We start from the raw sequence: 27,304 nt of genomic DNA on the forward strand, positions 1-27,304 counted from the left end.
CATCTACTAATTAATCATAATTTTTTTTGCAAGAGAAATTATGATGAAACAGTTTCTGTTGAACCTTGGCACCAAGACATTTCATATTTGTGGCTTCGGTCTAAAGCCGGGTCCAGACCAAGCAGACGAAACAGTGACAAGACAGAAACATTCATGTTTTACGACAAAGTAGCGACAAATCCAATACATTTCTGCGACATTTTTGTAGACAAATCAGCGATAATATAGAGCGCATTTATTATTATGGGAGGGTAAAACAAGGATGAAGGAAAATTGTTACAAGAAAGCTGGTGCATTAGAGGAGATTTGTTGAGCATTAAATATAAAGTCGGTTGATGATGTGAAGAAGAAAATAAGAAATATTAATAGCTATATAGTATACAAGAGAAATAAAAACAAAAACATTATTTGGGGTTTCTTTTTGCAACATGGGATGGCGAGTCAAAGACAACACTACTGGCTGCTAGAAATATATATTTCTCTTCTTTCTGGTAGAAATGACACATGATTAATATAATTTATTCGCATATACTGAACTTTGTTGTACTTTTGTCCTCGCGGTACACGACACTTTGTCTCAAATTTGTCTTGTGTGAATTTCTCATTTTTGTCGCAGATTTGTCTTGTTTTTGTCTCAAAATCGTGTTCACCTTTTGTCTGGAACCAATATAAGAACTATCTTGTTAAAACGTTCAATTTTTGTCAATGATGACATACATTGATTACTTCGAATCTAATTATATCCATAACCGTTACTCCTAATGATTTTTAAAAAAATAATTTTTGAAATGTATAATTTTTTATTCAGTAGGATTTATACAGGAACGGACGAAAGTTATTATTCTTCAAATAAGTTAAAATATTATACCGTATGATCGAATAAAAACGGCGTCAGCGATGGCTATGAAATGAAGATCGCTGTCATTTTATATGTAAAATTATATGGGAAATGTCATCGATCGTCATTTCCAAGCCAACTGGACGCCGTTTTTTTTTCGATCATACGGTATATATAGGGACTTTAAAAATATATGTAGGGCGAGTATGGTATATATCCAAGTAGGAGTGATATTGACATCGAAATCAAATTTTCCATATCAAAAAACTTCCAGGCACCAAATTTCATTCAAATATCGATGTTAGTTCAGAAATTATTTGAAAAAAATCGTAATAAAAATTAAACCTCTACACCCTGTATCTCCGAAACGAAGCATTTTAGAACATGCATTTGTACGAACTGTTTTACTTATTTTTACCTGTAGAATATGCTGCCGAAGTTTCGTGATTGCAATTCGAACCACCCAATATAAATTTAATCTACTCAATAATTTTATTCTTATCGAATGAGCTTGGCATTTAATTTAATATATTCTCAACCCGAGTTCTCAACTATCAGTTTTTAAAAATATGTATTATTTGAAACTTAAACTAAATAATTAAATTTTTTAAATGAAATATTCCGTGTGAAGAAGACAAATTAGAAGTTTAATCGTGGAGCAGGCTTAGAAAACAAATGAATATCTAAACGTCATTCCAACTTGATGAATTTTTATTATGCAACTTTTACATCGAACACTAATGACTTAATTGGCAACAATATAAGAAAATTTAGTGAAAAATTTTATAGAAAGCGAAATGACAACTAATTTTCGATCGATTGAGGATATTCCCCCACCGTATCGTTGCATTTTCCAACAATATCCGTGTTTTAATGCTGTCCAGACTCAGGTGTTCGACGATGCTCTTAATACAGGTATGACCGTTATTGCGTTACTAAACCATGATTAAACCTACAATACATAACTTGTTATTATTTACTAATTAATACCTACTGACTTAAATATACCAGGTTTTTGATAATTTAATTAAAAAATTTTTTTTTTGAATTCAAAAAAATTATGGAGTTGTTTTTACTTAAATTTCTCTTATGCCCTCTATCTTATATTATAAATTGTTACAAATATTTTAGATAAATCTTTAGTGGTAGCTGCTCCAACTGGTTCAGGAAAAACGGTTATTTTTGAGCTAGCTATAGTTCGGTTGCTCATGTTAAACTCAACGGAAAATATAAAGGCAATTTACAGTAAGTTTGTTTTTATATTTTATTCACAGATATATGAATTTTTATTTATGAATACTATAGTCTGTCAAGCAAAAAAATATGAATGGTAACGGGAAAACCGGCGATATCCATTTTATAGGAATTTTTAAGTAATCAACTCTTGAGAATACCAAATCCTAATAAACACATGCTAAATTATAATTGAATATACCAAAGGATATCCAAATAATAATGCATATAGTATAATTTTTTTGTTTAACATGGTATTTGATAACATTCAATCAGTTTTTCTGTACAAATTTACATTCATATATTATTTTGGTGGACAACTATCCCAAAATGGCAGAAAAAAATTCAATCTATGTTTAAATCTTGCTATATCCTTTGGTTTAAATTGAAATATTAGTCAATAAATAATGCTACTTTCCTGTTACCGGACAGATTATAGCTATAAATTCAAAAAATTATAATACTTACTGCAGAAAACAATAATTTATGGTAACAAAAAATAAATACAGGTGGAAAATTAAATTAGGTAAATATTTTTTTTTAAATAAGAAAAAATTGAAAGATCTAAAAATGTGTACCGAATGTTTAAATGTAGTATAAAAAGTGTTTATGTACAATACGTAAAATAATTTAGTAAACTCTAAACAAAAATATGGAAGGTTGACAAATAAAAGGAATAATTCCATTACTATACTTAATTATAATACATATTTAATTATCCTAGTATCTCCAATAAAAGCTTTATGCCAAGAAAAACTAAACGATTGGCATAAGAAATTCTCCGAATTTGATATTCGATGCATGTCTCTGACTAGTGACACTGATGAATTTGATCCAAGATGTTTGTTGAATTATCAAATAATTTTGGCCACCCCAGAAAAATGGGACGTCATTACGAGACGATGGAGAGACCATCTAAATTTTGTCAGGGCTATCAATTTGTTCATGATTGATGAAGTGCATCTACTAAATGCTGATAACAGAGGATCTACTTTGGAAGTCATAGTGAGTTTATATTTATTATCACACTATATTATCATACTATAAAAAATATACCTAATCGTAATATATTCCCGTTACTGAAAAAGCTTATTATGTATAGTAGGGTAGGCCGAAAGCAATATTTTTCGAAATCTAACCTGGCATCTGGCATAGTAAAAAAATGTTGTAATATAGTTAGAACATAAAGTGGATTTTTTTTGGAATTATTAAAAAAAAATTAGCCGCGCACCCGGGGGGTGAAAGAATTTTTTTTAGGTTTCATTTTGTTTCTGGAATAGCAAGAATCTAATGAATAAAAGCTCCCTCATTACAGGAAAAAAAATTGGTGAAAATATTTTATTATTTAGCCGCGCCCCTGGTGCGTGAATCATGCTAGCTGCTTACCGCGCTTTGTTTATGTTCTAATGAATTGCACTTACGTCACTTGCTCTTGGTGGACAAACGAAAGGACCAAACTCGTTTTTGGGTCCAATTGGTTCATTGCTGGCATTGTGTAACACCAAACCGATACAAAAGTTCCAGCCAATTGATATTACATTACCTGAGCTTAAAGACAAAGATTTTTTTTAAGCAGAGATCAACAATATCTGTATCAGATCTATTGTGCAATTAGAGATGGTGTTTGTTCCGAAGTTGTATGTAAAAGAGGACCTGGAAAAATTAACCATGCGCGTTGGTTGACCACAGCCAACCGTATACTGCGACTGTATGTGGCAACTTGCAATCCTTCGCAAAATCTTCTTCTCTTAGTAGAATTCATTATGAAAGTGTACGCACCTCTGTGGTTCCAAATTAAAACTCGGCCATCGATTGAATATGGTTCCGTGCATCTATGGAAGACTATTAATGTGTCCAGATATCATCCTAGAGAAATTAAAGCAATCGTTGATAAAGTGATTAAAACCAACGCATATTTGGCCACTTGGAAAATATATTAGTAGCTATGATTACCAGAGAAGACATGTGACTACAACCAGAGAAGACATGTGAGAGAACTTGGTATTCGACGAATATTAAATGCTAGAAATCAACCACCAACAAAAGGGTGAATATTCAGAATTGCCGATATAAATTGGAACGCCGAAGATTACACGGAGTTAATTAAGTGGAGCGAGTGCGCTATCACAGAACCACCACCAACATTGGAAATAGAAAATGATGATCTATTAGCAGCTATTAAGGATGAGTCCTTCATAAATGTAAGTAAATTACCATGTCACACTCAATCTGTGCAGAGATGCATAAAGATTGTGAGAGAAGCGTCCAACAGAGTTTGTGGCCCCTCGGCAAGAGATGATTTCATAAGGATTAGACTAGAAGGTATAGAAAATTTACCCTCGTTTGACAATAAAAAAGAGTATTTTAAGGCAAAGTAAAAGCAACAGATTATATTAATTTGATTACATTAATGTGATTTTGTTCCTTTGGGTGCCTCAAAACCTTGCAAAGAAATAAAATAATTATTCTAAAGTGCCAGGGGCGCGGCGAAATATTAAAATATTATTTTCAATTTTTTTTCTCAATATAAGTAAGGTAGTATGTTTCAATTTTACACTATTCCAGATCAAAATAATGAGGTTGAAAAAAAAAATTTTTAGTGCCCCTGGGGCGCGGCTAAAATTTTTTTGAAAATTCTGAAAAAAAATTGCCTTAATCGTTTACCCATCCTACCACTTTTTTTGAGTATGGCAACTCAGATTTCCAAAAAAAAATTTTTTTGCCGTTTTTCGGCCCACCCTAATGTATAGGTAAAACGGCTTCAACACTATTCGCGAAATAAGGCGAAGTAGGTCAAAGTCGAATAGTGAAAAGTGTTATTTCGTATTTCTCGACTAACTCTTTCTTGTCTCAACAAAACACAAAATAACCCCTTTTCAATATTCGACTTTAATCTACTTCGGCTACTTCGCGAGTAGTGTAGTGGCAGTAATTATTAGAGATGAGCAAAAAATCGCAAACTGCGATTAAATCGCAGCAATTTTAAAATCGCAATCGCAACCTGCGGTTGGCGTTCATAGGATCATCATCATCTCTATTTGCGAGTTTCAATTTAGACAACCAGTATTACTATAGCTGCGATTTGCAACTTTGTTGCGATTTTGCTGCGATTGTGATTTCGTAAACTGGAACCGTGATTTCTATCACGAGTTTGAATTTTTAAGAGTTGCGATTTGCGATATTGTTGCGATGGTATATTGAAGCACTTTTTATAGTAAACTGCGATTGAATTTTCTCTCTGATATTATTTATTTATAGAGAAGGTATTATTTTCTAGTGCCACGATCATAATATACCGGGTGTTTCTGAAGAGTGGCTGACCCCTATTACTTTTTATTTTTTCTGATATAAAACGAGATTTTGTGTGTTAGAATATGATATAAATTAGGATTGATTGACGTATTCAATTGTTTTTGGCCACTTTCTGTTTCACCGGAAATGACTACAACTTTTGATTTTTAAATGGCACCTTCGGTATTTTTTTTTTACTTTATTTGATAGAAAATGACTGAATAGAATGGCATATCATATGGCAACTTTTGACAATTTCGCTTAAAAAATTATATTTGAAATTTCAATCTAGAATGTCACTGTGTTAAAAAAACACTAATTTTTAATCAAGATGTCCTGGAAAACTAGATTTGATCATCTATTGTTTTTCGTGTCTGTCCTGGCTAGTTAAAAGATGCCCAAATCGTATTTTTAATCATATCTCAATTTTTTCAAATGGAACGAGTGTGGCTCATTGCCATATTTAGAGAAAGCATTTTTACGAATAATTTGGTTTGGTAAATATTAAAATCGCAATCACAGGTTACAGTCGCTGTGATTTAAAAATCGCAATTGCAGTTCCAATTGCAATTGGAGAATCGCAGTTTTGCTCATCTCTACTAATTACGAACCCTAACAACTAAATATTCGGACAAACGAAAATTTATTGAAAAACTTTATTTTTATAAACTGAAAATTATTAAATTTAAGAACTACATTAAAAATATATTAAACCCTTGTTTATATATTAATAATCAAGGATTAAACTGTATATTTTTTTTGTTTGGTTTCTATAAACATTAAAATAAACTGTAGGCGAATAAATAAACAAAAAACATTGCACAATATCCTGACAACTAAAATGTTCGGACATTTTAAAAAACAACTGTTTTAATATTGCGTTACATCGGCATGCGCTTTTACAACCACTGCAAAATTGTCTGGCATTGTTTTTATTAATGATTGACATGCGTCACGGTAAAATTTTTGTCATAATTCACCTAATATCATCGTTAACAAATGGGCAATCGGTTCGTTGGTGATTGTCACGCAATTTTTGTTTCGTTATGCCACAACGTTTCGGTAACATTAAGGTCCGGACTGTTCAAAGACTACGAGAGGACCTTGATGTTAATGTCCCTAGACCATTTTTAGTATTTTTAGCTATATGACATGCACCACCATCCTGTTGAAATATAAAATTCATGTCCTGGTAAAGGTCTCTCGCACTTTTGGCACAGGATTATTTTTCAAAATTAATTTCTTGATATTTTGACACATTAATTGTGCCATGTACCACCTCATACCTTATCCTAGACCCATTGCGGACATACACCCTAAAAGCATAATGCCTCTACGAAATTCCACTGTCCTTTTGAGGCAGTCTTACATGAGGCTCATACACGCTTGCTTGCACATGTAATCCTTGCACTTGCAGTTTGCGATTGGATTGGAATTTCTGATTTTACAAACTACAAAAATGACATTATGGTGCAATATACAGGGTGGTCCGAACTGTATTCCGGAAACTTCGACAAGGTATTCTCTAGATGAAAATAAGTAAAAAAGGTTCGTATAAATGTATGTCCGAAAATGCCTAGTTTCAGAGATACTGGGTGTAGAAGTTTCATTTTTATTTCGATTTTTTCTAAATCATTTCTGAAGTAACGCCAATATTTGGATGAAAGTTGGTGTCTGGGAGTTATTTGGCATGAGAAATCTGATTTTGATGTCAATATAACTCCTATTTAAAGGGGGCGCCACCTACATGTGTTTTAACTGTTTTGAATAGTGATACATTTTTGTACGTACCTGTATAAAACTACTGAGTGAAAAAATATACATTTCCGTGACTTTTTACGTAAAAAATATCTCTTGGCAAAAATCGCTACGAGCAACCGTTCTCATGATATTTAGAATGGAAATAGTCAATACATGCCATCGTTGACAAAAAATAAACACGTTGGGTAGATAGTTATTTGACTGAAATAATAAATTTGGGAAATTTTTATTTTTTTAAATTAATCATAATTTTTTCGCAGAACAGTTTCAATAAAACCCTTTCTGTTGAGCTTTTGGCACAAAAACATTTCAAATTTATGATTTCAGTCTAATAACTATTTAGTTGACATGTTTAATTTATGTCAATGATAATAGGGATTGATAATTTCGATTCCAAATATCTCGAGAACTATTACTCGTAGCGATTTTTACCAAGAGATCATTTTTAAGTAGAAAATGCTGTAAATGTATATTTTTTACTTAGTAGTTTTATACAGGTACGGACGAAAAGTTATTACTCTTCAAACCAGTTAAGAAATATGTAGGTGGCGCCCCCTTCAAGTAGGAGTCATAATTGACATAAAAATCAAATTTATCATGTCAAAAAACCCCCAGACATCAATTTTCATCCAAATATTGACGTTACTTCAAAATAATTGGAAAAAAATAGAAATAAAATTGAAACTCCTACACCCTGTATCTCCGAAACTAAGCATTTTAGGACATATATTTACACGAACTTTTTTACTTATTTTTATCTACAGAATATTTCACCAAAGTTTCCGGAATACAGTTCAGACCACCCTGTATAAATATCCCAGAATCCGATGCTGATAATACCAATTGCAAATTACAAGTGCACTAATTACATGTGCACATGAGCCAGCTTATATAAATTAATATTAAATATTAATAAAAAAAAAATTAATTATTATTAAATATTAATTATTAATATTGATTAATAGTGTTATGTTTTTGACTCGGTTCCATGTGGATAAAAAGTATAATTTAATTAACAAAATTTACTTTTACTAATTGACAGAACAAGAAATACTTCAAAACTGTCAAACTTATTTACTACTATATATCTAAGGCATTTATTTAGCCCGGAAAGATACACGTCGACCATAACCACCCGTAACTTATCGTCTATCCTTGGTAACATTATTGAAAGCTATCCTTGGTAACATTATTGAGCTGCCGATAATCGACACAGACCCTTGTGGCACCGTTCTTTTTTACTTTTTTACTCCACGGGCTGTTAGATGGTTCGATGACACCTTCTTGTTTCATTTCTCGAAGCATTTTGTCAGTTTCTTCACGTTTGGCAGGTGGAAGTCTCCTCGGATTTTGTTTGATTGGTCATGCATCACCGGTATCAATTTTATGTTGTACTAAATTAGTACGACCTCTCTGCCCTGCTTCTCCTTTATCAAACACATCTTGATACTTGATTACCAGGCTTCCTAATTTTCTAATATCTTCGGGAGATAATCCGTTAACTAGCGCCTTCACCATTTTGTCCGGAATTTTTGAAACCGAAGCTTTGGACTTATCCATAGATAAAAGAAAATAATCTGCTATTAGACTTCTCTAAGTCCTAAAAATCAAAAGGCGTTGCTATGGTAATATCATGTCGATTTCATTCTTTGATAGGTGGTCCTTATTAATTTTGATTAACGTCATATTTTTTGCCGATGTTAATAAACTATTACATTTTCCGATAACTATTATCACCCTTTCCGTATCATTGAACTAAATAAATGTTGTGCTTCTTTAACATTTTAAAACAGCAAAAAATATGACGTTAATTAAAATTTTATCAATAACAATTGATATTTAGATTTAATTTTTAGGACATTACTTTTTTGGAAAAAATCATCTATTATATATTTAAATGTTTTTTTTTATTTTCTCTAAAACGGTATGGAAATTTGGAAACGTATAAAACAGATTAATCATTTTAGAATAAGCAAATTTTTTTATGAAGAATGCATTTTTCTCAAAATATCAATAATAAAAAAGTTTTTCCTCTTGTAAAGACAATCCGGGGACATACTGTAGATATAATCGAACACCGCTAGAGTGTCTATTTGATAAAAAATTGCCTCAAGAGGACAGTGAAATTTCCTAAAGGCATTATGATTTGAGTGCCAAAAAATCAAGAAATTTTGAAAAATAGTTTTGTACCAATAAATGCGAAGGGCCTTTACCAGGGCATGAATTTTATATTTCAACAAGATTTTATGTAATACGGCTAAAACTACTAAAACATGGTTTAAAGGCAGTAACATTAAGGTCCTCTCATGGTCTTCGAACTGTCCGACATGTTATAGGGACATTGCAACATGACAATCATGACATAAACCAAAAATTGCGCGAAGATCAACAACGAACCGTTGCCCATTTGAGGATGATAATGGGAAAAGTCTGACTCTGGCGTATGTCAATAATTAAATAAAAAGCTTCCGAACATTTACTTGTCCAGACATCGTGCAATGTTTTTGTTTATTCATCGGCTTACAGCTTATTTTAATGTTTATAGAGGCTAAACTATTTAAATGCTCATTATAAATGATGCATTTTAATATATTGTGATGTACCGTATGATCGAATAAAAACGGCGTCAGCGATGGCGATGAAATGACGATCGATGACATTTCCCATATAATTTTACATATAAAATGACAGCGATCTTCATTTTATAGCCATCGCTGACTCCGTTTTTATTCGATCGTACGGTAGTTCTTAAATTTAATAATTCAGTTTGTGCAAAGTTTTCAATAATTTTGGTCGTTCGCATCTTTAGCTGTTAGGGCTCTTTAGGGCTTCTTTTAACTGAATAACTTGATTATTTTTTATAGGTCAGTCGAATGAAAACTATTGATACTTTTGTTTTAAATCAAGGAAATGCAAAAATTCGTTTTGTAGCAGTATCGGCTACAATTCCTAATGTAGAAGATATTGGAGAATGGATAGGACCTTCTGGATCAGCTATACATTATAAGTTAATAAGTTACCACATAAAATAAAAAAAAACAATATAACAGTGACCTTTGCTTGTAAACGATTAGCATGTCTAGAGACTTTTAAACTTTTTTTATTTAACTATTAACATTTGACAAGTTCTTATGGCAGTTTTTATTAAATGTCTTACAGAGGCTGTTTCGACAGAACTTATAATCGATTTTCATTACAAAGGTTACTATGACGTCATTTTTATTTGATGGTATGGTATAAATGATTTATCATTTTAATAATTTTATTACAATTTCTTAGTCAGAGGCGGTCTAACTACCAAAATCTACATATATAAAATGCTAATGTTTATCTGTGTCGTCTCTACTGAAGTAACGACTTGCTCTAGAAAGTTGCTTTTTTTACTAAAAGATAGCTAATTGGCTCTTCTAAAAACTGTCGTCGCCGGATTTTTTGTTTTTCATTTAATTAAACAAAAATAAAAAGTATTTTTGTTTCCTGATGTCGTGGCGGATGCGCCAGGTTTCAACTAGTTAATTCTTTGGTTAACTATATTATTTTATTATCTAAACGAATTTTCGAAATTCTAAATCATAATTCCAGCCATATGGTTTTTTCAACATACCACTGTTAATCTTCTAGATTTTCTGAAGACGTGAGACCTGTTAAGTTGAACAAAATTGTTTATGGATTTACATTCCATCCCAAAGACCAGTCCGTTTTCAAATTCGATTGGTCTTTGAATTACAAGCTTCAAAATTTAATATCAAAATACTCCGAAGGACAACCGACTTTGGTAATACACAAATATAAAAAATGTCCATTTTCGTTAGAATTTTTCTCCTTATAGATTTTCTGCAGTACCAGGAAAAGTGTTGAAATGACGGCCAAACACCTGGTCGATAATTTACAGATTCGGTTGAAGCAAGAACAAAAAGCTATGTTGAATGAGATTTCTTCGCGTTTAACTGACGTGAAATTGCAACAATATGTTATGAATGGTATTGCGTTTCATCATGCGGGTTTGGTGCGTGAGAATCGGTACTCTATTGAAGAGGCTTTCAGACAAGGACACATTCCTATTTTGGTAAGTTTGGTCATACTTATTTTCAGTGGCGGCTCGTGGGTATAAAATTAGGCGAAGAGATAATTTTATAAATTGCGCCGGAGGCGAAATTTTTTTTGGCGCATTCGCCATTTTGTCAACATCTTTTAAAATATTATTTGAAAAAATTTTGCTGCATTCACCGTTTTGTCAACATTTTTTTGTTATTATTTATTCACTAATACCTATAATATTTTTAGTTTTCGATAAACACATTATTTTGCATTCCAGTGAAAATATAATTAAATTTAAATTAAATATAATAAACATTATATACGGTGTCCACCATAAAGTTGGATCCATATGGACGTTTTTTTTATATTAGAGTTTTAAAAAATCTTTTTGTGGCAATCACTTCTGCTTTGAAAACAACTTAAAATGCACCAAGTCAAAGTTGACAGCTAACATCTGGGAGCTCTTAATACAAAATATTTAAAAGAAATTTTTAAAAATTGGTTAAATTATTATTATTTTAAAAAAGGTGGCTAACAAAATTCTCAATTTTCAACTTTGACCTGGTGCATTTTAAGTTGTTTTTAAAGCAGAATTGATTGCCACAAAAAGTTTTTTTAAACTCTAATACCAAAAAAAACCGTCCATATGGATCCAACTTTATGGCGATATCTGTAATTATTGAATGGCTTCACCGAAAAACGTTGTAACCGACATTTTTTTCAAACTAGAGATTTCAGTGAAATAAGGTTGTAATTTTCATAGGTATAACGTTTTTTTCTCGGTTTTTTCACTGAAATTTCGATATTGAAAAAATTGTTGGTTACAACGGAGGATCCATTCAATTATTACATTAATGTTTACTAAGCAATATTAACCAAAATAAATTTGACTTATTTATATTACTAACCTTACTAATTTTTGTAAATAAGCCCAATTTTTCTGTTCTTGATTGATGCAAACTTATCAGTAATATCGTCATTTAATTAATTAATTATATTCACATACACTAAAGTCTAGTTAAACGAACATTTCATTAAAAAAAGAGTTTATTAGAAAATAGTAAACACGACCAACAAAATATTTTTTGTAAAACAATGCTACTACATAGCCAATTAAAATCAGAAAACCTGGAAGACTTAAATTTAATATTATAAGATTTACTACTTTTTCTTATTTCTTTTTTGCAATTTATGGTTAAAGTTTCAGTTGGTCGCCCTTGAGATAAAACATCCCTCTTATCTTCATCTGTCCACCGTCTGAAGGGAGTTTCCAACAAATTGCACACCAAGTCATTAATTTGGTTTATTTTTTAACACATACACACACACAAAACAGTTTTAAAACACAACAACAAAACAAACAGCAAAAATTAACAAGTTAAATCAACAAAAACCATTAACTTACAGCAATAAATAATAAACAACAACTTTACAGTGTTTACACGATTAATTACTCGCCGAAGTAGCCGAATATTAGCATAAATGCATAAATTATGCGCCAACGCCGAACGCCGCTCGCCGTTACACATTTCCTGAACAATTAAGTTGAAGGAAGACGAAGAGAACTGCCCAAAAACTCATTCACATCGGTCACCGATAATAAATTTCGGGGCGGGGGATTTACATCTGCCGCTAGGCTGACGTCACGTTACCATGAAAACCGTGCAGTCGCTTGGCTGAGAAATACAAACATTTTCACTTGCACTTCTGGGTTTGCTTTTGGCTTGTAGGCGCGTGCGGGCCTATAATGCTACTTTTTCGGCCGGAATTAACGATGCGGTGGACCTGTTATGCAGAGGTCCGCCCGGAAAAAAATAAGTAACTTATAAAAAATTACCATTTTATTATTTAGATTCATGTAAATATATTAAACTAAATTAATATTTTAAGCAGTAACGTTTTTTCTTTAATTTGAGTATTTTTTTCGGTGAAGTGCCTCTTCACCTACTGTACCTGACGAGCCGCCACTGCTTATTTTGTGTGTACTTTCATGTAAATGTTCAAGCACATTTTTATCAAAAGTAGACTATTTTTTTATAATTTAGCTTAAATAAATATTTAATTTTATAGAGAAGCAGCAGCTATACCGAATAAAGGTTGATTTTCATTATACCTTCGGTTTCCATTCCATATCCGTTCCGGATTTTTTGATTGTATTCATGCTATACGTATGCTTCCTTTCCGTCTCAGTTCTATAGTTTTTATTATACAATTTATAACATTACGAAAGTTTAATTTTAAAAATTTGTATCTTTGGACAAATGTAATAGATTTAATTAAGAGGTGAAAGAATAAATAATTATCAGCAAAATGTTAACAGAGCTGGTAAAAAGGTAAGAACTTGACAACGCTGTTACGATACGCTTCAGTCCGTCGGCCAAAAAAATGTATGGAAGGAAAGGATATGAAACGGAAGGGAAACGGAACGGATAGTGTGCATTGTCCTATTCATTTACGTGATATAATATTTTATATAAACGGAATGGAAACGGAAGGTATAGTGAGAATCAACCTTAAGCTTTCTATTTTTTTTTGAAATTTGTAATTCTTTATGTCAAATAAATAATAGAAATTCGGTTAAAAATGTTTCAGTTTCTTAAAAAAATTAAACAGAACTTAACAAGGACTATTATTTAAATAGAAAATTTCATACGCAAACCTAACGACTAATTTTTTTTATATATTTGTGTTGTATCTGATATCTTTTACTTTTGCTACATTAATTTTTGAGAAACATTGGTTTCAAGTTTCATTTATTTTATAAATCGTGTTCTTTATTTTGATGTATTTATTTGTTCTTCTCTTTTAGAAATACTCTTGTTCAAGGGTAATATCTCTGAGTATAAAAGGGTAAAACATACAGGGTGATTCCCCAACTTGAAACAAATTCAGTGTATCAATGATATAATTTTTTTGAAAATATCATCGTAGTGTTTTAAATTGTGTTCTTGATGTTCTTTGACGATAAGAAAAATTTTGATAGATCTTGTTCCAAGATTGAGATATGACATCATCACCATTTTTTTTCGAACTTTTTCGAGTGTCTTGGGCCGTTGAAGAATTTCAATTCCAGGTTACGGATGGAGTCTTCCCGGTTCTTCAGTTCCGCTTTAAGTTATTTTCCGCTTGGAAAGAAGAACGGTTCTGGTCCAGTTAGTGGAGTGTTCGCTCGTTTTCTAGCTAGATATCGTTTGTTTTTTCATTGCCTTTTATCCGTTGGTGAGCTGGTAGTAGGAGGACTTTTATTTTTTTTGCCTAATTTGTTTTAGGCATTATTTGACCAACTTCGAATTGATGGTTAAAGCTGGAATGGTTACTGATGAAATTTATGGTTAGTTTAATTACAGATGACAGCCAAGAAAGTTATAATCATGCACAATTATTTTCTGATCCCTTGACCCCCCCCGCTCCTATAAATCTAAGCCTGAACATGGCGGCCACCATTATTAGAATTTGTGCGCTCGTTTATGCTCGTTACTAATTTATGCTACCTTTATATTTCTTTTTCTTTCCATAGGTTACTACAAGCACCCTGGCTATGGGTGTAAATTTACCCGCCCATTTAGTAATAATAAAATCCACGAAATGCTACGATTACAGCGGCGGTTATAAAGACTACGACGAAGTGTCCATCTTTCAGATGATTGGCAGAGCCGGGCGATCTCAGTTTGACACTTGTGCCACTGCTTTGATTTTAACTACCGCCCAAGACAAGGTTTTAGCTATAAATTGTCTATAAGAACATAGAAATATTTTAATATTTTTCTTTTTGGTTTCGTTCACAGGCAAAGTATGAAAATATGGTGGCATGTACTCAGCCAATAGAATCCAACCTTCATAAACATCTCACTGAACACTTGAATGCTGAAATTGTCTTAAATACTATAACTGACTTGGAAGTGGCTATGAGATGGTTGTCGTCCACATTTTTGTATGTCCGAGCCAAAAAATGTCCTGAGAAATACAAGCTACCTGTTGGACTGACCCAAGAGAAAATTGACAAAAAACTACTGGGTATGATATGTCATTTCGTTGAAATATATTTTCGAAAATACAAATAAATTATTATTTTATATTTTTTATATTTTTTTAAATAAAATTATTTGAATTGCTGTCCGCTATAATAGAGAGCGTTGCCATGAATATGTTGAATAGGAGAGGTGCTAAGACACATCCTTGCCTAACTTACTGTATTTGTTAGGAAAAGATCGCTCAGTTTTTGTGATAAAATATTTTAGTAATGTCAACAAATATATCATAAAATGTTAAAACTTTTAGCGTTATTTATATTAAAGTTTTATTTTCTAGAAATATGCCAAATTGACTTAAATAAGCTAGTTGGCGCTGGAATGGTTAACATAAACCAATGTATCGAAATATCGCCCACAGTAATTGGAGAAATTATGGCTAAATACTACGTGGCATTCAACACCATGAAATTATTTACAAAAGTAACAATAATATACATACTAGACCAAAATTAACATAAATTAATAATTTTTCATATTTTTTGATTGTAGATTACAGGAACTGAAATTATGATACAGTTATTAGGAATATTTTCAAAATGTAGCGAATTTTCCGATATACGATTGAGGACTAATGATAAAAAATGTCTCAATTTACTTAATAAACACTCTACCAAAGAAACCATTAGATTTCCTCTAAGTGGTAAAGTCACATCTAGCGATATGAAAGTTAATTGGTATAAAATAAATTAATGAAAATTATTGAACCTATTATTTATATATTTTTTTAATTTTTAACCAAGTATCATTCAGGCCATGTTAGGAAATCTAGAGATACATGATCAGTCAATTCTGAACGATTCATCCAGAATTATGCGATGCTGTGAACGTTTATCAAAATGTAAGTAGTTTCTGTAGTAAGAGAAAATCCCTTAAATCAATCAATATTTCTTCTGAAGATAGGGTTATCAGACGTTCGGATTTTCACTACATCTGGTTGCCGGGCGGATTTTTCATAAGCGTCCGGATTTTAATGTTCCATTAAGAAATGTCACAATAATGCAAAATAATATATTAGTTTTAATAAATTTAGTTACTTAAAAAATCGCCGATAAATTCAGCAGTGTAAATTTATTGTTTTAAAATTAAATTGTTTTAATTCATTGTTTTACTTTGTACGAGAGCTAGCAACGTCGGAAAAACAAGTATTTTAAGACGTCTGGCTCTTTGATGTATCTTTTACTGTGCTCTCTAGAACAGCATGCGGCCCGTCTGGCTACCGGTAAACGTTGCGTTCCCTACTGCGCATTGAAAGAAGATCCTATATTTTTATTAGTCCTTTAAATTCTAGTATTGAATATAAATCGAACATATCTCCATAGCGCAGTGCGTAGAGTTTCCGACCACGAACTGATGATTCAGAGTTCGAATCCGGGTCAGGGCAAAGACTTTTTTATTTTATTTTTGTTTATATTCTGATAGTAAAGTATTAAATAATTCTGGTGATTCAAAAAAAAACAAATATTTAATACTTTACTATCAGAATATAAACAAAAATAAAATAAAAAAGTCGTTGCCTTGACCCGGATTCGAACTCTGAATCATCGGTTCGTAATCGGAAACTCTACGCACTGCGCTATGGAGACATGTTTGATTTATATTCAATACTAGAATTTATAGGACTAAATTAATAAAAAATATAGGATCTTCTTCCGATGCGCACTACTGAATGCAACGGGTATCGGCAGCCAGACTGGCCGCATGCTGTTCCATAGAGCATAGTAAATATATATCAAAGAGCCAGACGTCTTAAAATACTTTCTCGAAAACGTTGCTAGCTCTTAGACTATAAGTTCTGAAAGTTATAAATGTATTTTTTTCAAACGTCACAAAATTATTAATTTTTGCCAATTTCTTTTTCATTTTTTAATTATTTTAACGCCTAGAATAAAAGTAAAGCACTCCTAAGCACAAAAGTACGATAATATATTATTAAACTGACATAAAAGGTCAAATTCAACCAGCGTATTAGTTTCGTCTATCACAGTTTCTCGATACTTACTTCTATACATTTACTAGGTGTTACTTCTTTGGTGTTACTTTTAAATCTTTTTGTATTATTTGGAACGTATAGAATATTTAAAAAATTATTTGCGGCATTTGAAGAAAAAATAGCATGTTCTATTTGGAGTAAAAATGATTTTTGTACCTCGCCTGTATGACGAACGTAGAGCCTCACCAGAAAAAGTATCATTTTTACTCCTAATAAATGACGTCTGGATTTTGTCCGGATATTTGGGAAGGCTTGCTCGGGGTGGACAAGTTTTCATTTGGTAACCCTATCGGAAGAGAATAAAAAGCGCGTATTCTCACATTCTTGTATTATTATTTTTTTCCTTTATATATTTTTTATTTAAAATTTGAAATAAATACACCCGATCTCCACCTTGCTAGTGAAAGATAATATATTTTTTATAAAATTCGTAGTAAAGCAAAGGTAGAAGCAAAATAAAATATTTTTTTAAAAATGGTTTAAATTTATTTATAAATTAATTAATTAATACTAACAATGTGTGGTATAATAACTACTACCCGTGTGGTATAATATAACAAAGGTTTATTAGAATCTATCAGAAATAGCGTAATAACTTAAGGAATAATGACTTGGTCAATATTTATGGTGCTGGTCGATGGAATTACTTTATTGTCTTAAGACGTGAAGATGAGACGTACGCCCTCAAAACAAAAGCTTTGTAAAAAAATATTATGTTTTTAATAATTTTTCAAAAACAAGCATGTCAACCGATACTGATCTTCTTACTTCTTCATGCCCCAGCCCCAGTTGTCGCTAGCTAGATGTACGCTAGAGGATACAGAATCACAGGACACTAAAAATTAATTTAATTAATATAAAATCTCTTGTTAAGATTCTTAGAACATTTTGGCAGTATTTTAGTTAATTATATCTTTTCTGTCATTTAATGTTTCTGAATTTTATCTAGAAATTACATTGTTTCTAATAATACGATTTTTAGGTTTGATTGAATATCTAGAAACAAGGCCTAACAGTTACAGTGCTTTATTAAATGCTATTATACTTGCAAAATGTTTTAAGGCAAAATTATGGGAAAATTCTGTTTATGTCTGTAAACAATTGACTGGTGTCGGCCAAGTTTTCTCACAAACAATGGCAAGAGCTGGACTAACTTCGTTCAAAAAAATTATAGATACTAATCCAAGAGTAATTGAAATGGTAAGAAACACTAAACATATATAGGATGTTCCCGACAACTTTGAATACAATTACACTATTATAAATATTCTGTTTTTGATGTTTTATTTTATAGCATATTGGCAGAAAACCACCATTTGGAAATAACATAGTGGAACAAGCTAAGGGTCTACCTCAGTATGAGATGAAAGTGGAAAAAAGAGACGATGTCGTGTTTGTCGAGATAAATTTAGTGAATTTACAAGAAATTCAAGCCAAGTGTACTGTTGATTTATACTCAACTATGACGTTACTGGTCGGAGATAGTGACAATAACTTGATTATCTACGAAAAGTATTCGTAAGTTATTTTCTGCCTGAACCTCAAGTCAATTAGATTATCGATGTGTCTCTATATGGTAATACTGCTATGAAATAATACACTTGTTTCTATTTTTAGACAATCTTACATGTTGGATTCGCCTACAATAACAAAAATTGTCAAAATTGAAAATCAAGATTTGGAAAGTATAACTGCTAGTTTTATAAGTGATGACTGGGGTAATTATTGTATTATACTTTTATAATTTTTGGAGTATATTCAATAACATTGAATAAAAATGATAAGAGAGGATCATATCAGCAATATTAGCGCGACCGCGAAGGTACTTTAATATGGCTGACTTAATATCCAGTTTATTAGTGACGTTCTATTTTTTTAAACGTATTAAAATATAAGGAAGGTTAGACTCACTAATTTCCCGGTTTACTTATTAAATGTAGTTATTAAAATTGTAAAAAATATATTTCTAATAAAAACAAAAAATAACTTAATATAATTATTTAATAACAACAATACACCTACGCCACTGAACAAATAAGTAAAATACACGTATCGTAATTATTCTTATCAAGTAGTAAGTTACTCTCTATACAGGGTCCGGCAATAGTGCGTCGGGCATCTGTAGCTCCTAGAATAAAAAACTTGAGAATTTTGTTTAAGTGCAGACCTAAAGTATGTACCAGGATGTATTTCCGGAAAATATTTGAACTTCTATAGGGTGGCTCAAAAAAGTGTGAGTGGATCTGGATGATTTTTTTAAATGGAACACCCTGTATATTATTGCATTTTTGGCTTCCTTTCAGATCATTTTATATAATCCTAAGATATGAGTAAATCTATTTCGATAGTTTAAGAGATATTAAAAAATAAATCAAAAATATATATTTTTCAACCCTTCTTAAAAAAAAATATTAAAACTACAAGAATTGTTCTGAAATCAAAACTATATTAGATATTTACTTTAGATGGTCTGTTCTTACTTTGCTATAAATGTGGTAATCGTAAATCATACATGATGTTCAATATTTCACGCCAAACATTCAACAATATAAATTAATTTTTCTTGATTTTCTTAAATGGAACACCCTGTATATTATTTTTTTATTTGACGGAGAATTAAAAAATGAACATTTTTTGTATTTAAAGTATTTCAAAATTTTTAATAGTTTTCCGTATACACGCAGTATTATTTCATATGGCGCTTTCAATGGTAAAATATGAGAGAAAAATCATTGGGTGGCTTTGATAAAAATTTACTGTGGAAAATGCCATATGAAATACAAAACCGGGAATATCTGCGAAACCGTTAAAAATGTTGAAATAATCTAAATGCAAAAAATGTTAATTTTTTAATTCTCCATCTACTGAAAACATAATATACAGGGTGTTCCATTTAAAAAAAAACAAAGAAAAATTATTTTATATTTTAGAAAGTTTGGCGTAGAATTTTGAACATCCTGTAGGATTTACGATTTCCATATTTATAGCAAAGTAAGTACAGACCATCTAAAGTAAATATCTAAAATAGTTTTGATTTCAGGGCAGTTCTTGTATTATTAATAATTTTTTTAAGAAAGGCTTAAACATATATAATTTTTGTTTATTTACCGTATGATCGAGAAAAAACGGCGTCAGCGATGGCTATGGAATGAAGATCGCTGTCATTTTAAATGTAAATTTATATGGGAAATGTCATTGATGTTCATTTCCCAGCCAACTGGACGCCGTTTTTTTTCGATCATACGGTATTAATATCTCAGAAATTATCGAAATATAATTACTCATGTCTTAGGATTATGTAAAGTGACCTGAAGGAAAGCCAAAAATACAATAATATACAGTGTGTTCCATTTAAAAAAAATCACCCCAATCCACTCATGCTTTTTTGAGCCACCTTATAGAAGTTAAAATATTTTCCTGAAATACATCCTAGTACATACTTTAGGTTTGCATTTAAACAAAATTCCCAAGTTTTTTATTTTAGAAGCTACAGATGCCCGACGCACTGTTGCCGGATCCTGTATACTATACTCTATTTCAAATTTATGTAGAGATGGGAATTCAAATTTACGTTTTGACGTTCCCCGTACTTTTTCTTAATCTTTGTGAAAGTCAAATTTTAAAGCGTTTAGCAAATCATGGACACCTCAAATCTCATTGAAATCGGAATAACGGTTCTTAAAATATCTTAAAAAATGTGTTTAAATGTTTCATGCCCTCTAACGAAGAAACGGAGAATTTTTATATGTATAGAGGTAAATTGTGTCCAATGAGCTTATTTTGATCCCCAAAATACGTAGTAGTGTACTCTATGTCCAGGGAATATTGAGATACCCTGTATAATAAAAAAAGGAATACTATAAAATGACTGAAGTCTTAACTCTTAAACCCGCAATTCAAATCAAAATAAATTGTGTCAACTGTCAAACAACTACGACTATAACTGCAATGAATATTAAAAATTGTATTCGATGACTTTTATTATTATAGTCTTATTTTTTCAATGGTTTATAACTTATTGTTGGAATTTTGCGTAACAATTTCTAAATGCACTAGTTTTTTAACTGCCGCCAATTTTTAAAAATAAATATGTAATATATGATAAATTTCAATAAAAAATTTCTCGATCGTGGATTAATAAATGTTTTAAATGTAGAATATCGGTTTTTTCGATCTTAATGTTTTACTATATTAAATAAAACTCATTTGTTTTTAAACTCAATATTTCTTCATCAGGAGAATTAAAATACTCTAGTTTTAATTCTACTGATGAAGAAATAAATTATATCGAAATATTGAGTTTAAAAACAAATGAGTTTTATTTAATATAGTAAAACACTAAGATCGAAAAAAAAACGATATTCTACATTTAAAACATTAATATATAATAAAGATAATTGAAAATTGAACACAAAAATTAAATCTAAATAGCATACTATAATCCTTAGTTTTTATAATTTTAATATTTGTATAATTTTTTAGTTGGTTTTGATTGCAACCAAACACTTCGAATAATTGAAAAAGCTTCAGTAGTCAAGCCAAGTCCAAATAAATCTAAACAAACAGTTCTAGACATGTACATGAAACAAGTTAAAAAAAGACCAAAAACGAATAAAAAGGCGGTAATGTTAACTTTTTCATCTACATCTCTTTCATAAAATTTATTTAATAAATATTTCAGGTAAAAGCAAACAGGACTAACAGCAAAATTGATATACAGCAAAATAAAAGAAATAGTGCAGAAAATGTCGAAAATAATTGTGTTAAAAAATCCGAAATTGAAAATAAAATCTTAGAGGTTTCTCAAAATAAAGGTAATGAGCAGAATAAGGAAAACAAAGAAGATAAGATTGTTTGTGATGAAGCTGTAATGAGCGATATAAACATACAAAGCAAAGTGGATAAATTAGTTGAAGAAATGAACGATGATAAAAATTATATGAATGACATTAACATCGATAGCCTTGAAAATGCCCTCCAAGAATTGAAAGAGAATAATTTCTTTGAAGCTGATTCCAATACCAACAAAATTGAAAGTAATATTTTTGATATAAATATATAGTTGTTTTTTTCAGATTTTATTGATCTTTGCTGGATATTTTTTTAAAATTTCTGGACCTAATTTTAATTCTTTATATAAAACCAATTACAAGCAAAATGACACATCTATATTATTAAAATTCATGCAAACTTTTTATTTGTTAGGTATTCTACAACGAGAAGATTCGCCCAAGAAAATAAATATTAACAAGAAACGAAAAATACTAATTGGAAGTAAATTATCAATATGTAACAAAGAAAATAACCAAAACTCGAAAAAAATCTTAAGTAAAAAATCAAAATTATCAGAGCTGAATAAGAAAATCGAACTTAATAAAAGTATCCAAAATCAAAATTCAGAAACAGTTACATCTACTAATTGTGAAAATTTGGAAACCAAAGATCCCGATAATGACAGACCTTATGTAATTAAAGAAGTGATTGAACCAAAAAACAATACTATTAGCAATGATTCGAAAGATGAAGCTAATTTACTTCAAAACAGTTTCTTAGAATTCTATAATGATCTTTGGGCCAGAATTAATGAATTTGTTGGAAAAACACAAGTTGTCGTATAATAATAAAAATGAGAATCGCACAACTGAGGATTGTGCCGAAAAAATATCAGAGGTAAGTTATGAAGCTTTAAGAAAGTAAGGAAATAAAAATAAAATAGTAGTAGTTCGTAAATTTGCACTTTGTATATGTTTGACTTAAGGAAAACATCGGCGAAAGAATATATGATTTTGATAGTCGAAAATGACAGAAAGTTTAGTAATGTAATATATTCTTTCGTCCGACAGATTATAGGCGGAAGCCATTGATAAGGAGACAAAAATATGATGTGAATATGTATTATTATATACTTTTACTATTACTTGACTGTGCTCTAATTTATAACTGGTGAATTGCTATAGAATATCTGAAAAGGGCTTTAGTTTTTTAACGAAGATTAATATAGGTATAATAATATATACACATAACTTCGATTGATAAGTGGTATTTTGTTTTTTGTTTAGATATATTTATGTAAAACTACAGAATATGATAAATAATTATAAAAAAAAATAATTGCAAACTTTCATAACCATTTAAAACCATTATTATTCGGAAAGCACAGTTCTCTACCCCTGTCAGATTGTTATTTTTTTATGAATTTTGATTTAAGATAGTATTATATTTATGGTTATTACTTTATATTTTTATTAAATTTCAACCTCAAAAGAAAACTCCCTTTTTCTTGACAGTGTCCATAAGACTGACACTTTTGTAAAGTTACACAAAGTTAAATTTAGTTTAAATAATATAAAATGTGTCGTGACACGCTTATTGCTTATCAGATGGCCATGGAAACAAATTTTGAATTTTACTTGTCAATTGACATTTCAAACTGCAAACTTCTGACTGTGCGAGGTAGACGATTCTCTAAAAATGTTCAATATTAAAAAGGTATGGCCCCATTATATTTCTTTTAGTGATTTTAGTTAAGCACTGGATTAATTTTAAATATACATATAATATAAACCTATTGATATATACGTATAATGCTCTAATTATAAACCGAATGTGTGCATATTTGTTGGAATACACATTAATCAGAAAGAAATTGTTTTACTCTCTTATTAACAGGTATAGCTTAGTTTTAAAAATAAAAGCCTTAACATTAGTAATATAATAATATTAGATATTTAATTTTACTATAAACTAATAAACATGATGTTATGGTGATATTGACATCCCGTTAAAATGAATGAATGCATGATTTTAATATTTAAAAAGAGTTTATTAAAAGAAGTTATTTAATTTTTGTGATCAAACTTTTAGACATTGAATGAATTTTTGAGAATGTAAACCTGAAATGATTAATAATAATGCGTCGTCCGTCATTCCGTCACTCCAATCATATTTATGTATGGGCTGTCATTTTTAAAATAACCCAATTAAATTGCATACAATCAAAGACGGATGATCACACACAACGTTTAATTTGATTACGACAGCTATTTTGATAGGAAGTAATAATAATAATTGAATTGTGCTGCATCTTTACTGGATGATTTTTTGAAGTGAAACTTCTTTACGCTCGCTAGGAGTAAAAGAAAATTCAAGGCCGTGGTACGACAAAAAATCGTCCGATTTAAATGAAATTTGGTATGTCGATAGATTAGACCTAGGCTAATTTGACCGTGTACGACACGTGTCACTGTGACAGTTTGGACATAAGACACGTCAAAAGTTAATGTCGTCCGATCGCAACCAAATTTGGTAGGTAGGCTGTGAGCGACGGTGCACACCAAATACGTTTAAATAAAATATACGACGGCCTCCCCATAAGAGCAATGAGAGGATTTACGTCCCAGTATTGAAGGACAGAAAATCGAGTCGAATGGTTTCAAGACATAAGTTCATCCTTGTTTAGTCAAACCTCCTACAACACACGGATAGACTTATGTAGGAAATGCATTGAAATTCTATAGCCATCCTTCAATATCGGGACAGGAATTTAAGCGGTACCCTCCGTATATTTTATTTTAAACGTGTTGCACACGGTCCCACCCTCTAAAGTTGGATACGACGTTTCGTTTCCATCTTTATCAGGGTGGGACTAAGGATTTGATTTTGAAGAAAAATGTGGTGTCGATTTCAGCATAATTGTGGACGGACTACCCGATGACGCCCTCGACGTTTTGAACCGATGCCTCTAAATCGAAATCATCAGGATTTTATGGGTCAATTCGAACCAAACTCGGCACGTGGATAGAGGTACCCGAATGGAAACCTCAGACTGTCACAGTGATACGTATCGTACACAGCCAAATTGGCCTTGTTCCAATCTATCGATATATCAAGTTTTATTTAAATCGGACGATTTTTTTATTTGATTCATTGATAATAGGGTTTCGTAGTGCACGAAACGTCATCAAAATATCATGAAGAGATGGGGCTTTTCGAGTTTCAGTCCTCTAGCTCACATAGGGCCCGAGTTCATATACGCTCCAAAAATTCATCTCACCAAACCAAACCAAACCACATTTTTTCTCGCTAGCTCGTGTGTCAAGACTGTGTCATATCACAGCTTTGAATTTTTACTCCTATCGCGAATAAAGAAGTTTCACTTCAGAAAGTAATATTTTGTAAGTAATTATAATTATATACCGAGCAACAATGGGTATACTCGTTGAATTTAATTTAATGTCAGAATATTCTATTTTTATACTTTTGTGCTGAGGCGCAAAAGTGCTTTACAAAATGACTTTTTATGTTGTCAATCACGTCGCAAATATTAATACTTTTGTGACGTTTAAAAAATGGTATATATTTTCATTAAATGCCAAAATTATTTGTTTTTGTTACTGGGTACGCTGAAGAAATCCCGCATAAACTTTTTTCCAGTAACACAATAATAGGAAAAAAAATGTTACGAACATTTGGACGCACCCTATATTATAAAATCATTTATTTTACTATTTTTGCAACTAACCTAATTTTTCGTCAACAATCAGTATTCTCTATTATGATTTATTCTTACATCCAGGCATTACTTTTAACTTACCAGTCAATTCTTTTACTTATAGAACACCATGGCCAAACCTGATTCTACTGCTGATCGCGGTAAATTTCATTTTACATCACTATTATCACCAGATACCAGCAATTCTAGGACCAGGACAAATTGTTTCGAGAACAGCCAACAAAAAACCATCAAATGGCGCTCACCTTTAATTCACTCTCCCCAAAACAAATTTTCGCCATGTGTGAATAGAAGTGTTAGATCGGACTTGCAAACATCAAAAGAAGACAAGGATAATAGCAAGGATAGTATTGACGTACATGTGGGGTAAGTCATTATTTAAATTATTAATTAGTTTTAGATATCTATAAATAATTAAACTTTGTGAGCATAAACTAAAAGTCTCTTTTATCTTATTTTCTAGACTTAACGAATGCAGTTTTAACTCTTCCTTACTAATAAATTTGTCTCAGAACGAGAAAAAAACTAGTATGTCTTCTACTTCTAGTAAGAAATCTGCACGATTTCCAATACGCGATCAAGATTATGAAGAAAAAAATAAAAATATATTCGAGAAATCAGAAAATGTAAATAGTATATTTGATTTAGAGTACTATGGTTTGAGTAATACTAAATGTTCAAATGCCGATAAAGATAAACCAGCAATTTCTCAAGCATCAGCTGGAGATTACTATTTCAATGAACTCAGAACAACATCAAAAACTCCGCCAGTTAAAGCCAATAAAACTTACTCAAATGATATTGAAGAGGGAAATGTACTTGCTACACAAGATTTAGTTAATTCCAGTACTCTGTCTGGCTTCAATAAAAGACATTCTTTAGAAAGACCTACACATAGGACTAACTGTGAGGATGGAGCTCATAATGATTCTCGTCTATTATATTCCAATCCCTCAGCTGTGCATACGTCTCAGGAATATTATCCCGAAGGCTTGATTCAATCAAATAATAGAAATGTATGCTGCACGCCGATTAGGTCAGCTGAAAGTACTATTGTTCGAGAACAAGACGTTCTGTTATCACAACACGATTCTCTTTACCAGCAAGCAATGGAACCTCGAAGAATTCTTCATCCTCAATATCGTTTCAATCCATATTCTAACGAGGAAAGAAGTGCATACTTCAGTCCAGCTGCAACTCCACGAGGTGTTATGATGGGTCATGGTTTCGAACAACCTATTATTTACTCTGAAAATTACGTACCAGGATACTCGCAACCAGTACCAAGACTTTTATCGCAGGATTGTTATTTAAATAATGGAACAGGTCCGACATTGCATCATAGATTGGGCCGAGATGATGCATTTTATCCTCCATACCATAATCAAATAGAACAACCTCCAGTCAGGTGCTTATCTTCATCTCTGAATACTCAAAATAGATTGTTGATGGAAGAAATGTACAGTCAAGAACTATATCGAAACTCGGCATTACTCGATCAAAGTTTCAGAGATGAAGATAAATTGCGTTCTGTACAGATGGCTACCAATACAAACATGCCTACCAATAACATTAATAGCCGTCGTATAATGAATTCCAAAGATGACCAA

At 31.2% G+C, this 27,304-nt stretch overlaps 1 protein-coding gene across 1 annotated transcript; it reads left to right on the top strand.

Annotated features, from left to right (window-relative positions):
- The first annotated feature begins 1,251 nt into the window (after positions 1-1,251).
- LOC115890289 (probable ATP-dependent DNA helicase HFM1) lies at positions 1,252-25,933 on the top strand. Its single transcript, XM_030910467.1, has 18 exons — positions 1,252-1,753; positions 1,970-2,083; positions 2,796-3,076; positions 9,988-10,130; positions 10,745-10,898; positions 10,953-11,189; positions 14,679-14,876; positions 14,947-15,175; positions 15,470-15,612; positions 15,682-15,866; positions 15,933-16,030; positions 18,165-18,382; positions 18,477-18,700; positions 18,800-18,900; positions 21,665-21,804; positions 21,864-22,218; positions 22,388-22,852; positions 25,798-25,933. Exons 1-17 carry the CDS (start codon positions 1,636-1,638, stop codon positions 22,798-22,800), a joined length of 3,351 nt encoding a protein of 1,116 aa, XP_030766327.1. The 5' UTR covers positions 1,252-1,635; the 3' UTR covers positions 22,801-22,852; positions 25,798-25,933.
- Positions 25,934-27,304: the final 1,371 nt, after the last annotated feature.

Source organism: Sitophilus oryzae, unplaced genomic scaffold, assembly GCF_002938485.1.
Source record: "Sitophilus oryzae breed Bouriz unplaced genomic scaffold, Soryzae_2.0 scaffold_860_pilon_pilon, whole genome shotgun sequence".
NCBI lineage: Eukaryota > Metazoa > Arthropoda > Insecta > Coleoptera > Curculionidae > Sitophilus > Sitophilus oryzae.